Genomic DNA, 14,261 nt, shown 5'->3' on the forward strand with positions numbered 1-14,261 from the left:
CAGGGAGGGGCTGTCTTTGGCTCCTGGGGAAGCAGGACCATCAGATATAACCTGGGTGGTGTGGGAGGAGCCTGAGGCCCTGACACTGAGCAGTAGGGACTCTCCTCACTGTCATTTAGGCAGTGCACGCATGCACCTAAACTGAGAGTCACACTGGGTAGGGAAGGAGGCGAGTGTGGGCACTGGGAAATGGCAGGGCTGACGGTCATTAAGGAGAGGCTGACACATGCATGTGTTAACCAGGACATTTATGGTCTCTGTGGCTCTCTGACAACTCAGCGAGGGAGTAGGGCCCTGTCAGTTCTAACTCTAGTGTGGAAGCAGGAGAACGGCTGACCACGGTCAGTCTGGCATCCTCACTGGGAGCAAGTGGTCCTCCACCCAGTGGGAGGAGATGGGGGTGATGGGTGGCATGAAGAGCTCTTCTCTCCGAGGTTCCCACGGCCACAGCTGTGCTGCTACTCCAGGGCTGAGGGGGGATGGGGGAAAAGGGTGGAAGAGGCTGTCAGGGAGGTAGAGGACCAGGTCCCAGGACCCTCACCCCTCCTGCTCCCCTGTCCACCCCCAGCCTCCCACGCGCCCCCCTCAACACGCTCAGCCTGTGCCAGGTTCAGGTTCAGGAAGGTGGCGTTGGTCCTCATGCAGGGGAGAGAGGTTGACTGTGAGAAGAGAGACAGGGTGAAAAGGAATCCCGAACCTTCATGGAGGAGGGGGGTGGATGGCTGCCATCGAAGAGCATTCTACTTCCAGCATTGACCTGGGACCAGGGTTTGATGAAGAAGGGTATCTAGGGGGTACCTGGCAGTGATTGATTTCCTGATCCTGGAAGCTTCATGCCTGAGCTGGGTGATGCCATGCCTGACTCAGGACTTCCAAAAGTACCTGGTCTGATGGGGGAGGGGAGACTCCAGACTGGAGAATGACCTAGTTCCCAGTGTCTGAGAGCTTCTAGTCTAATGGGATGAAACCTGCCTCAGGGACATGGCTCTTGGACCTCCAGGGAAATTTAGTCTGATGGGGGTTGACCTGGTCCCTGATTCTGGAAGCTCCCAGTCTGATGTGGGGGATATGGTCCCTAACTCTGGGAACTCCCAGTCTGATGGAAGAGACCAGGCCCCTGACTCTGGGAGCTCCCAGTCTGATGGAGGAGACATGGTCCTTGACTCTGGGAGCTCCCAGTCTGATGGAGGAGACATGGTCCTTGACTCTGGGAGCTCCCAGTCTGATGGAGGAGACATGGTCCCTGACTCTGGGAGCTCCCAGTCTGATGGAGGAGACATGGTCCTTGACTCTGGGAGCTCCCAGTCTGATGGAGGAGACATGGTCCCTGACTCTGGGAGCTCCCAGTCTGATGGAGGAGACATGGTCTTTAAGTCTGGGAGGTTCCAGTCTGATAGAGGAGGCCTGGTGCCTGATTCTGGGAGCTCCCAGTCTGATGGAGGAGACATGTTTCCTGCCTCTGGGAGCTCCCAGACTGATGGAGGAGACATGGCCCCTGGGAGTTCCTACTCTGATGGGCAAGACATGGTCTTCAACATCTGGGAATTGTCAGGCTGATGGAAGAGACATTGTTCCTGACCACTGGAAACTCCTAGTCTGAGGGAAGAGACACAGTTCCTACCATCTAGAAGCTTCTATTCTAATGGAGGATTTCACTTCCTCCATTATGAGAAAAATTCTACCCTCTGATGGTAGAAATTCTGTCCTCACTCTTACTGTAATGCAAAGGAGGAGACACAATCCTAATGATCTAGGATCTCCCAGGCCGAAGAGGGAGGTAGGAGCCACCGTCATGCTGCACATCTGTTCTGATGGGGGAGGTGAACTCCCATCATTAACTCATCTTCCCAATATAGTAGCAGAGGCAATATCTCCTATGTTTTGGAGTCTATGCATCTGCTGGGAAAAGGATGCCCTCCTCTCAGACTGTGTCTCCTCTCTGAAAATCTTCAGTCTGGTGAACCTCTTGTGTGAGAGAGAAGGCACAGAAGTCCCCCGTAGTAGCCTTCAGTCTAATGGAGGAGGCCTGTCTACCCCTAGTCTAGGTCATCAGTTGGACGGAAGAGGAAAGAACTCTATTTTGAGATCTTCGAGTCAGATGGAGGAGACAAAATCCCTTCTTTCAGTCTGATGGGGAGGCATAACCACCCTCAATCTGTGTTTGCCAGACTATGGAGGAGACAGAGCGCCCCTTTGGGAGCCTGTGTCTGAAAAGATTCACCCTCCGCGCTCTCTGGCTCACTCACGGGCCACCTGCAGCTCCACTTCCAGCGTCTCGGTCTTGCCCTGCAACGTGACGGTCTTGAGCATGTAGCGGCCGGCGTCCGTGAGGTTCAGCTTCTGCACCAGCAGCGAGCAGTTGGCGAAGCCCACTTCCCGGCCTGTGTGCGCGGGGCCTGCGATCCAGTTCCCAGACGGCAGTTGGCTGAGCAGCCGGTTGGGCTCTGAGGCAGGCCCGCGGTACCAGGCATAGACCAGTAGGTCCTTGGGGTAGCCCTGGACAGTCAGGGTCACATCCTGGCCCTCCATCGGCTTGGTCGGCACAGGCACGATTGTCATGGCAACTGCTGCGGCTGGGGAAAGAGTGGGGGGAGGCTGGGTCAGCTGGGCCTGCACGGGGCAGAGTGTCCCCCTCCCCCCCTCAGCCAGCTCATCCGTGCCTCCCCACAACTGGCAGGTGCTCCCCCTGGAAGGGTGCCAGGAAGGAGACAGAGGAAGGAGCTGACTTTTGTGGTAGTGGAGGGGGGTTTTGTGTCTTGACAATGCCTGCCAGGGAGTTGTGTCTTCTCCCACAATGGGGGCTGTCTCTGCCCCCATCAGACTAGGAATTTCCAGCCCTTGGGGGATATTTCTCCCATTTAACTATAAGACCCTAGAGGGTCAAGCCATGTCTCCTCCATCAGATTGAAAATTCCCAAAATATAGGGCCCACGTCTCCCCTATCAGATGGGAAATTCTAGAGTATGAGGGGGCATATCTCCCCTATCAGACTGGAAATTCTCAGAATATGGGGGCCCTGCCTTCCTTATCAGATAGTTGGGAGTTATGTACCCCAGGCTGTATCTCTTCTGTCAAACCAAGAGACCTCAGAATGTGGGGACAATAGTTTCTTATCAAATAGAAAGATTCCAAAGGGTGGGAGGCCATGTCTCTTCCATCAGATTTGAAATTCCAGATTATAGATCTCTCCAGTCAGCCTGGGGATTCCAGAAGTTGGACTGGGGCATGTCTATCCCATCAGACAGGAAATTCCTAGAAAATGGGGGGCTTATACTCCCCCATCAGATTGGGAGTAACTCAGAGGTGGGAACTGTGTCTCCCCCATCAGACTAGGAATTCTCAAAAAAAAAAAAAAAAAAAAAAAAAAAAGAGAGGACCATGTCTCTTCAAGACCACATCTCTCCCGTCAGACTATGAAATGTCCCCAAGTGTGAGTGTCTCCTCTATCTGACTGGAGCTTCACTGCAGCTGGGTGTCGTGTCTCCTCCATCACTGCTTAAAAACCCATGGAGTATGAGGCATTGCCTCTTCTCTCTGATTGGCAGCACCCTGAATAAGGAAGTCATGCTTCCCTATTCCAGGATCATCTCTCCAAGAGCAGAGACCATGTCTCCTCCATCAGATCAGAGTCTCCCCCACATGGGGGTGGGGGGGTGTTTCCTTTTCCTCTGTCTCTGCCTGGCACCTGTCACAGGGTTGCTGACCGTTCAGGAGTCCCTTGGGGGTGCTGTACCCACTCCCTGCACATACCTGCACACTTGGACACCCCCCATCTTGGCCCGCACAAACAGGGCTAGGGGCAGCACCTGGGGTCATCTGGTATACCCCCCGTCTCTTGCCGAGACCAGCTGCCAAGTCCCCAGGTGGGGGTGGGGCCGGAGGTACACTTACCTCTGGGGACGCCATTTCTGCTTTGGGTGAAAGAGTATCCACCCTTTGGATGAGACCCAGCCTGTTAGTAGGAGGGAAGGGGGAGGAAGGGAGGGAAGGACTGTTCTCACTGTCCTTGGGGGATGGTGGCCACTTGGGAAGGAACCAAGGCAGAATTAATGAGGCCTCAAAGCCACCATCCCCAGGGGATGAGAAAGTGTCCCCTGAGGATGCTGATAGCTCTCAAAACACCAGCTGTGTCTGCACTACCCCCAGCCCCCAGGTTGTCTGAGGACAGAGGCAAGACAGCGCCTCCCTGGCTGGGTTTTTCCACTTGCCAGCAACTGGCTGTGCTTTTCCGTGTGTGTGCTGTGTGTGCGTATGTGTGTCCGTGCATGCACGCGCACGCAGTCACAGGGGCCAGATAACTGCATCATCTAGTTGGCTGCATGGTTGTTCAGCTGTCGGCATGGAGGGAATGGGGCGGGGTCCTCCCCGGCTGCGTCAGGGGGAATTCAGAACAGGGGGGTGGGGCACGCATGTGAAGGGACAGATGAATGTGTCCCCACTCTACCCCGTGTGTGAGACAGACATGTGCCCCCTTTCTCACTTCGCTACCCCTCACAGAAGAGTCTGATTCCTGTTCAGGTGACAAGGTAGGGGGTGTCTCCTTCTGCCACCCGAACAAAGAGGGGTCCCCCCGCCACACCACTTTGTCACTTGGCCAAAGAATGGGTTGAGACTCTCTTACTTTCCGATTATCTTCTGGGCAAAGGGTACCCTGAACTTTTGGGGCTGCAGCCAAACCTTTCACTGTCCATCTGGGCTTCCGTGGGGAGGGGGTGGTGGTCAGGCCGGGGGCGACTCACCAGAGAGCTTGACCACCACTGAGGCGGATCCGGAAAGCAGGGTCTTGGGGTTCTTAGCAATACACGTGTATGTGCCCTCCTGGGCCGCGGTCATGCTACTGATGTTGAGGTGGTCTCGCCCGTTCTTGAGGGCCCGCCCGTTGAACGCCCACACGTACTCGGGCTCTGGGCAGGACTGGGACACACACCACAGGGTGAGGGACGTGTTGAAGTCAAGTTTGATGGTGCAGCCCGTGCGGGTGGTAGAGTCCTGGAGGATGGCCACGCGTTCTGGGCCATCTGTGGGGGCAGGAGGGAGAGAGACGGGGCAGTGGAGGGACAGGGGCGTAGAGGTGGGCACCCCTGGGAACATGTGGGCCTAGTGGAGGGAGAGAGCTCTGGTCTTTTCAGATCCCACACAGATCTCTAATTTGCACTAGGATCTTGAGAATCACTTTCCCCTTTCCGGGGATTTGTTTTCTCTTCTGTAAAAAGAGGACGTGGGGCCAGACAAAATTTCAAGATATTTTCGAAATCTATGGCCCCCTTAAAAAAAAAAAAAGGAGAAGAAGAAGAAGAAGACTAGACTATCGGTTTCTCATAAGGCATTCTAAGAGTCTATAGAATTCTAGGGCTCCAAGAGTCAATGCTTCTAGTCAATGCTTCTAGGCTCTAGGGCTCTAAGATTCTAGAAATCTAGGTTTCTAAAATTCTAGGATTGGGTGGCTCTAAGATTTTAGAATTCGACTCTAAGATTCTAAGAATCTCTGTTTCTAGAGTTTCTAGGATTCTCAGAGTCTAGAATTCAGGGCTTCTTAAATCCAGCATTCCGTGGTCGTAGGATTCTAGGCTCCAAGTTTTTCTACATCAGCGGCCCCTGCGTACCTCCGAGATTTACTTGCCCCGGATTCCACACTGCGGATCTGCTGCCCCTGGGAATGACTCCATGCTTTGGTTACATTTTTCTGTTTGATCTCCCCTCCCCCCCACCACTCACTTCCCGCCTCCCTTTCAAAACCCGCCAGCCCTGGGTCCCTTCTTGCGGGTGTTGGTTCCGGCTGAAGGCTTATTCCATTTCTCGGGTGGTTTTTAGTCCTTAGGAAGATGGGTCTAGTGCATTTTAAGAGGGATCCCTGGCTCCTAAGCCCAGTTCACCTCCTGACTCACTGTGTGCCCTCAGGCGCCCTCTCCTGGCCTCAGTTTACCCATCTATGAGGTTTGGGCACTGGGTATTTCTAAGTGGGGCCAGGAGGACTCACAGTACACAGTCAGGTTGATGGGCTCGCTGCGGCTGACACTGACTGGGTTCCAGACCTCACACTGGTAGGCTCCAGCCTCCTCCCTGCGGACGCCGTGCCGGGTCAGCACCCTGCCGTCGGCGGACTGGCCGAGGCGGATGGCGATGGGCAGGGCTTCGCCATTGAAGAACCAGCGGACCTCAGCGGGGCTGGGGCTGCTGCACGTCAGGCGCAGGGTGTCTCGGCGCTCCACCAGTGCCGTGTCGTTGGCCATGACCACAGGTTGGGCCAGGATCTCTGTGGGGGCAAGAGACAGAGGGGGAGGGGGCCGGGCACTGCCTGCTCCCCCAACCATCCCCCTCCCCTGTCCAGGGGCATGGTTGGATCCTGGTGGTGTCCAGGACCCCCAGCTGGAGGGACAACAAATGGGATAGGAGGCTGGTGTAGTCCTGGAAGCCATCCTGAAGGTGGTGACCATTTTATTTTAAAAGATTTTATTTTTTATTTTTTATTCTCTCTGGACAGAGAGAGATCACAAGTAGGCAGAGAGAAAGGAGGAAGCAGGCTCCCTGCTGAGCAGAGAGCCTGATGCGGGGCTTGACCCTAGGACCCTGAGATCATGACCTGAGCCAAAGGCAGAGGCTTAACCCACTGAGCCACCCAGGCGCCTCGAGGTGAGCATTTTAATGTTATTTTGTCTTTTTTTTTTTAATGGTTTTAAGCTTTTACTTTTTTTTTTTTTTTTTTTTTTTTTTAAGAGGGACTGGGAAGGAGATGGGAAGGCTGGCTGGGGCAGAGGGGAGCCTGGGGCGGGGGGGGGGGACGGGAGGGGTGTCTCACCATAGACCTGCAAGTGTCCGTAGCCCACCTCCGTCTGTAGCTGCCTGTTGAGAGTCTGCAGGATGTAGGTGCCCGAGTGCCTGGGCAGGACGCCGTGGATGTCCAGGCTGCCGTCGGGGCGCACAGCCTCCCGCCCTGTGTGGGCTGGGCCAGGGGTCTCGTCGCCCGTGCTCACGATGTAGCTGGCCACCAGGTAATTCAGGCTGAGAGTGGGCCCTGCATACCAGCTGTAGGCAAGCAGCTCCCCCAGAAGCCCGTGGACAGTCAGTGTGATGTTGTCCCCCTCGGCTGGCTGGGCAGGCTCGGGGGTGATAGAGATCTCGGCCCCCACACTCAGGAAAGCGGCTGAGGAAAAGGAGCCAGAGGGATGGGATGAGCCGAGCTTGACCATGGCCCCCCTTCAACGGAGGAGGAGATGCGGGGTCCTGGCCCATGGGTTCCTGGTATACAGTAAGTGCTCACTAAGTATTAGCTAGCCATAGGGTCTTGGTCCTCAAGTAGGCCTGAGGATTGAATTGGATGGGCTGTGCCAAGGGTCTGGCATGTAGCACGTGCTCAGCCCACGAGAGGGTTTTCCTGGGGCGAGAGTCACCAAACCAAGGCTTACACAATCAGGCAGGCCTGTCTAGCCTCTGGGCCATGACTCTTAGTCCAGTGCTTTTCCTTTGCCTCTCTAGGTCTGACCCCTGCAGCTAGTAGGAGTGTGATTAATTGACTCTGCCCTTTTCCTTACTGGCTGAAGATAAGCTCCAAACCCAACTGGCTGGTCAGGGCAGCTTGGGTTTGAACTGTGTGCGATTGGTTGCCCGGAATGGGTGGCCATGCAGGTTCTTGGGGAAGAAATGCTGGTGTGGCTGGCTTAGTTTCTGGTACTTTCCAGGCTGATAAAGCATGGCTAGGGGTGAGGGCTCTGGGTCTAGCACTCAGCCCTACCACTACTGGCTGTGTGACCCCAGCCAGTGGCCTCCCCTCTCTGAGCCTCAGGTCTCTCGTTGATGGAGTGGGGGTCGTGAGCGGGCCTCCTCCCTAATGTTGTTGTTCCCATAGGGAGAACATTTAGAATAGCTCCAAGGGCACGGCCAGTGCTAGCCAATGCTGCTTATTCTGACCTTCAAACAACCCTGTGAGTTTAGTCCATTTCACAGATGAAGAAACAGGCTGAGAAGGGGAAGGGGGCCCGTTGCCCCAAGCCACGTTCTCGGGAAGAGAGGCCAAACTGCCAGCACCCTAGCCAAGGTTCCAAGGAGGCTCGGTGGCTCCCCTGCCTTAGTTCATGCTCTGATCTTAGAAATCTGTGAGGTTCACTCTGCAAGCCTCCCCGGTCAGCCCCACGCCAGTGCCTCCCAGCGGAGCCAGCGATGCCCTCCTGACCTAGTCTGCTGGACTTCTAGCTCCCACCTTCCCTCTCCCGGGCTGCAGGGATCCCCGCCCTCCCTGGGGTTGATGGGGTGCGGAGGTTGTGGGGGTACCGTTCTTGCTCACCACTGAGGAAGAGCCAGCTGTGGCTAGTCAGTGCCATCTTTCGCCCCCAATCTGGTCTGCAAGGCAGCGGTGTTGGCGTCCCGGTGCTCTGAGGCCCTTCCCGGTGGGGACCTGGCTCCGTCTGGCGTGGGACCTGGGAGGGTTCGGTGATTTGGAGCCAGGGGAGATCACCTGAATTTGGAGGGATCGAGTCACCGAGGATCTGGGGCCCCGTGTGGGTACCAGAGTGGGTGTGGCAGGCCCGGGCCAGGGGCCATGACCTGGCCAGGCCTCCTGGGGCACTGCCTAACCTTCTTTGTGCCAAGGGCCTGGGTTTGGTACCAGGAGAAGAACCAGGTCGCCAGGGAGGCGGGGGGAGGTGCGGGGGAAGATTTTAGGGCAATTCTTACCCGGGGCCCAGGCCTGAGCCTCCCTGGTGAAATCGGGGGTCACAGAGAGATAAAACCAGTCAGCAGTGACTGTCCTTTCCCGGCCTCAGGGAACGTGGGGGATCTTCAGCTGTCCTCTCAGGGCATGTCCTGCGAGGTGGGCATTGTTAGAAACTCTGTTTGCAGATAGGGAAAGTGAGGCACTGGGCAGGGGCTCTGACTCACCCAAGTTCCTACAGGAGAGGGAATTTGAAGCCTGCTGTCTCCAAAGCCACACAGAGGGAGGGAGGTGGGGTGGCTACACACTTTCTCTGGGGCTGAGAAACCCACATTCTTTCTTCCCTTCTTCAGCTTTGTTTTCCCTGCCTGTCAAGTGTGAGTGTGGAGAGCTTGGAGCCAGAGAGGGTCCGGTTTTGACCTTGGCCCTTCTCTTTCCCCAGGTGGGGCTGGAGGCAGCCCCTTGCTGAGTCTCTGTTTGCTGCTCCAAAAAGCAGTCTACGTGTAGACCCTGCTTAAGTTTGTTGCCAGTAGTTAGTGAGATGGACAGCCCCTGGCAGGCTGGGGCCGCACACACGGGGTCTGGGTGGTGTGACTGCCGTTAAAGGGGCAGTGGCCCTGGGCTTAGTCCATGGTCCCCTACCTCCATAACCCTGGGCAAATTGTGGAGCCGGCTGGGCCTCAGTGTCCTCATCTGTGAAATGGAAACAATGACCATACCCACCTCATAGGGCTCTTTTATTCAACAAATATTGAATGGGCATCTCCTGTCTGCCAGGCCATGTTCTAGGTGCAAGTAGATAAAATCCCTGGTCTCGTGGGGCTGACATGCATGGGATAAACAAATAAAATAAAAACTCTAGGGCACCTTGGGGGGCTCAGTCATTAAGCCTCTGCCTTCGGCTTAGGTCATGATCCCAGGGTTCTGGGATGGAGCCCCACATCGGGCTCTCTGCTCAGCGCGGAGCCTGCTTCCTCCTCTCTCTCTGCCTGCCTCTCTGCCTACTTATGGTCTCTGTCTGTCAAATAAATAAATAAAATCTTAAAAAAAATAAAAAAATACAAACTCTATTCCATGTCTGATGGACCTAAGTGGTGTTGGGGAAAAATCAAGCCAAGAAGGGGGTTTGTGATTTTTAAATTGGAGGTGGGGGAGGGGATCAGGGGCAACGTCACTGGGAAGGTGAGGTTGGCAGGGCCGTGGGGGGGCTAGGGGAAGTGGTTTTTTTTTTTTTTTTTCTTAAGATTTTATTTGTTTATTTGACAGGCAGAGATCACAAGTAGGCAGAGAGACAGGCAGAGAGAGAGGAGCAAGCAGGCTCCCCGCTGAGCAGAGAGCCTGATGTGGGGCTCGATCCCAGGACCCTGGGATCATGACCTGAGCCAAAGGCAGAGGCTTTAACCCACAGGGAAGTGTTTTTGACAGATGAGTTCCTGTTGAAGTCTTGAGGGCTTACGGGTCCTGGTCCTTGTCAGGCCCCAGTGGCCTGTGCCTGGCAGGAGCCTTACCTGTGGCTCACCCGTCCTGCTTTGCTCCTAATTTGCCCGGTGTCCTGAGCTACCCTTGCCGGGCCGGGCTCTGTTCGGTCGGGGAGGGCGGGGGCTTGGCAGGAGGTGTGGGTGCCCTGGGACCTCCAGTTCTCCTCACCCCGCCTGCAACCTCACCCCATCCTTTTCTGTCCTGACCCAGGCCTCTCCCTGGAGCCCTGGGACGCGTCCCGGAGTCATTCAGGACGCCTCCCCCTCGATGTCCCTGGGCACTGCTGGCTCACCTTGTCCCAAACTGACCTTGGCATCTTCCCCCAGACCTGCTCCTCCTTCTTCTCTTATCAGGGATGGCGCCACCATCCACCTGTCATTGGGACACACAGACCCAGGACTGGGTCCCTGATGCTTCCGCCCCCCGCCCCCAGCACACCACACCCTGTGGCACCTGCTCTTAAACTCTCTTCCGTATGTGCCTTCTCTCCTTCCTTGTACCCCTTCCCTGGTCCAGACATCCCCCCCCGCCTCCTATCTGGCTTCCCTCTGCAAGTTCTCCCAGGTCCCTGGCCCAGGTCTCACCCTCCTCCTTCCATGATGCTCAGAACCTGCCAGGACTCCCCAGTATCCTTAGGAGAAAGCCCAGCTCCTTGGTGCAGCCCATGAGGCCCTGCATGGCCGAGCCCCACCGGCTTGACCAGCCTCATGGACACCCCCTCCGCCGCGAACTCTAGATCCCTGCTTCCCTCTGCTCTATCCCATTACCTGCCCGACTCCTCCTCCTCCAGGAAGTCCCCCTGGACTCTCGGACTAGGTTAAGGACACCCTGTGATCCTCAGGACCAGCCCTGACCACCATAGGTCCTCACAGTCAGGGGGTGGGCCCCCCATCTAGACTAGGAGTCCTGAGAGGGCAGAACCTGGGCTGTTGCGGTCACTACTGTGTCCCCATTGCTGCCCAGCCGAGGGTCGGGCACAGAGCAGGGGCTCAAGGGGTGTTTGTGGAAGCAGACACCGGCTGTGGATGACAGAAACAGGAGTCTCCAGGGAGGCCCGGGTTTCTGGTGATTTGCTATCTGGTTGAGGAGGGCGATGAGGCCGCGTCTCTGGGAGGCCTGAGACATATCCAGGCTTTTGTCCAGACTCTGCGTGGCTCCCTACCCCTCATGGGGCCATGCTGACTGTTCTCTACTGTCCTTGCCCTTCCGGGTCCGCTGCCAGCCCCCACCCCCACTGCCTCTACTCTGGTGCTCCTGGACATGAGCCGAGATCCTTGGTTCGTTTGAGAGCTGGAGTTTCTTGAGCACCTAGTCCAGGCCTTAGATCACAGTCATGAATAGGACAGAAATCCCTGCCTCATAGAACTGACCTTTTGTTTGGGGAGGCAGTCAATAGGCAAATAAACACAAACGCATCTAACTTTCAGGTGGGGATAATGCCATGGGGAAAAAGAAAGCGGGGGAGGCATTAGAGGTGGCCTGGGCACTGGTTTATGTCCGGCAGTGAGAAGATGTTGTAGGAGGCAGCACTTAACTAAGGAAGCCATGCTGAATCTAGGGGAAGAACATTCCAGGAAGAGGACATAGCAAGTGCAAAGGTCCTGAGGCAGGAGCGTTTTGGTGAGTGTGAGGAAGAACAAAGGGGCTGGGGGAGGGGGTGGGGGCAGATCCTGCAGGGGCTCATGGGCCATGGGAGGACTTTGGCTTTTACTCTGAGACCAGACCCATGACAGCCACTTTGAGCAGAGGACGGGGCTGACTTAGGTGTTAATAGAAACTTCTGGCTGCCTTGTGGGGAACAGACGGGGGCGGGGAGTGAGGATCCAAGCTGGGAGGCCCTGAGGGGGTGTTTGCAATAGTCTAGCTGTGTCCAGTACGGTAGCCACCGGAGATGAGTGGTGAGTAAAATGACGATGCCAAATACTAAGGACCTGTTGCTGGCAAAAGCAAAACAAAAATGTAAAATGAAATAGACCACTAATTTTCTTTTTAAATATTTTATTTGTTTATTTGACAGAGAGAGACAGTGAGAGAGGGAACACAAGCAGGGGGAGTGGGAGTGGGAGAAGCAGGTTTCCTGCTGAGTGGGAAGCCTGATGTGGGGATTGATCCGAGGACCCCAGGATCAAGATCTGAGCTGAAGGCAGACACTTAACGACTGAGCCACCAGGTGCCCCAGATCACTCATTTTTTATATTGATTCCATGTGGAGGTGATAACATGGGCTAAATCAATTCATTTCACCTGGTTTTTGTTTTTGTTGTTTTTGCTTTGCTTCATGTGATAGCAGGATGTCCTCTCCTGTGTATGGGGCTTGCATGTCTTCTGTTGGAAGGCACTGGAACAGGCAGGGGGTGGTGGTGGCTGGACTGAGGACGGGGAAATGGACGGATCGCGTGACCTAGTTTACACCAATGCTATCGTTCATTTTGAAATCGTTGGCTTTACCTGTTACCTCACTGGGCACCCCATCTCCCTTCTTCCCCGAGGATCCATTTTGCAGCCTGGGAAACTGAGGCTCAGGGCCATTGCCTCCAGAGTTTGGAGTGGGCAAGTCTTATCTTCTCCATGCCGCACAGCAGACTGGGGACAAGTTTCCCTGATCTTGTTTTGTCAGCCCTTCCGGCCCCCACCTTCTTATCTGACCAGCCATGTCAATACCTCCCTGGGAAGAAGGCCTAGTGCTGGGTGCTTCTGATCCCATCCACTGCGGGACTTCAATCAGTATTTGTTAGATGGAAACAGGCCTGGGCTCCTGTGGCGGGACCCCTGTCCCATCCTCCAGGGCAGAGACCTTGGAGCTGAGGGGTTGGCTGCAGCTAATCCCTCAGCGAGGCCAAAGCAGGTTTCTGACCCCCCCCCCCACACCCCCTTATCTGCTGAGAGGAGGCCTGGATGCTGCAATATTTACTCATGAACCTGACCTCTAGGTGTGGCTTCCTGCACCCGTCTGGCAGGCAAGGTCTGGGCTTGGTCCTGGGGAGGCTGTCCTTGGGGAGAAGGGACCCCCAGATCCCCCGAAGGACCCCAGATCCCTCACCCCAGGGAAGAGGACCTGGGGTACCATGCAGGTGGGGATGGGTGGATCGGAGGAGCGAGACTCATGCCTTAGCATAGGCTCTTTCCCTGTGTCTGGATTCTCATCTACCCCCCCAACCCTCCACCCCCGTCTCTCCCTCTCACCTCATTGAGCCAAGGAGGGGGAGGGGGGTGGTTTCCAAGTCCTTCAATCATTAGACAAATATTTATTGAGTGCCAACTATCAGTCGGGCTGTGCTGGGGTACAGACAACATCCCTTTCCTTGTGGGGCGTAATCCTATTGGAGGGAGAGGAACACTAATCAAAAAATTGATACGGCATATCTTGTCAAGGAGAGATAACTGCTATAAAAAAATAAAGTAGGGCCAGAGGATAGGAGGGACGGGGGTTGCCAGGGAGGTCAGGGAGGTCCTTTCTGAAGGTGTGAGCTGAGACCTGAAGGAGGTGACACATCTGGGGGAAGGGGGTTTTGGGGTAGCAGGCACAGCAAGTGCAAAGGCCCTGAGGCAGGAGGGTCTTTGGTGACTGTGAGGACAGCAAGGCAGCTGGTGTGACTGGAGCTGAGTGAGGGAGGAGGCTGTGGGGAAGAGATAGTTACAGAGGGAGCAGGGGACCTAGGGAGTAGGACTTGGGATGCAAAAGATGGCCCATTAGGGCTGAATGGGGTGATGGTAAGGTGCAGCCTGGGTAAGAGAGCTAATGAGGACAGAAGAGAAGGATCTAGGCCTGGAATGAGGGGCTGCAGGGGGCTGGGTTGGTAAGTGTGAGAAACTGGGCTTTTCTGGAGTTAGGGAGGTGGAGGGGAGTAGAGAGAGAGTGCCAGCCTTCCAAGGGGTCCCCAAGGGTCCAGATGGGTCTGGGTGGGAACCTGGCTAGATGTCCTTTCTCTGAGCCTCATTTTATCCATCAGGAGTATTGGAAGGGGGTGGATTTGGACTTAGAGTTAGGGATAAACAATTTAATACCTTTTTACATTTAAATAACTTTTTATTCTGGGAAATTTCCAAATTCCACACACTCATCCAAAGTAGAGGGGACAGTAATACCTCCTGCCCATCTCCCAGCTTTAATCTTCCTTCCCTTCCTGCACCCACCCCT

General features: G+C 55.4%; 1 protein-coding gene across 4 annotated transcripts; it reads right to left on the minus strand.

The window, feature by feature from the left end:
* Positions 1-231: 231 nt before the first annotated feature.
* CEACAM16 (CEA cell adhesion molecule 16, tectorial membrane component) lies at positions 232-9,048 on the minus strand. 4 transcript variants are annotated; one of them, XM_059152899.1, is made up of 9 exons: positions 8,872-9,048; positions 8,668-8,796; positions 8,279-8,411; positions 6,797-7,141; positions 5,978-6,253; positions 4,740-5,018; positions 3,892-3,952; positions 2,247-2,573; positions 232-469 (listed from the first exon to the last, which is right to left on the minus strand). In XM_059152899.1, exons 3-9 carry the CDS (start codon positions 8,313-8,315, stop codon positions 343-345), a joined length of 1,452 nt encoding a protein of 483 aa, XP_059008882.1. In that variant the 5' UTR covers positions 8,316-8,411; positions 8,668-8,796; positions 8,872-9,048; the 3' UTR covers positions 232-342. The 4 variants fall into 4 exon arrangements, with proteins under 4 accessions (XP_059008882.1, XP_059008881.1, XP_059008883.1 ...); XM_059152898.1 differs by having other exon boundaries at positions 8,279-8,449; positions 8,872-9,047; XM_059152900.1 differs by having other exon boundaries at positions 3,892-3,934; positions 8,279-8,449; positions 8,872-9,046.
* Between the last annotated feature and the right edge of the window lie 5,213 nt (positions 9,049-14,261).

Source organism: Mustela lutreola, chromosome 16 (genome assembly GCF_030435805.1).
Source record: "Mustela lutreola isolate mMusLut2 chromosome 16, mMusLut2.pri, whole genome shotgun sequence".
Classification (NCBI taxonomy): Eukaryota; Metazoa; Chordata; class Mammalia; order Carnivora; family Mustelidae; genus Mustela; species Mustela lutreola.

Coding starts and splice junctions, on each gene's coding strand:
- CEACAM16 (XM_059152899.1), bottom strand. CDS start 8,315: ATGGCACTGACTAGCCACAGCTGGCTCTTCCTCAGTG. Junction 6,254..6,796: donor CGGACACTTGCAGGTCTATG/GTGAGACACCCC, acceptor TTGCCCCCACAG/AGATCCTGGCCCAACCTGTG. Junction 3,953..4,739: donor AGTGGTGGTCAAGCTCTCTG/GTGAGTCGCCCC, acceptor TCCTACTAACAG/GCTGGGTCTCATCCAAAGGG.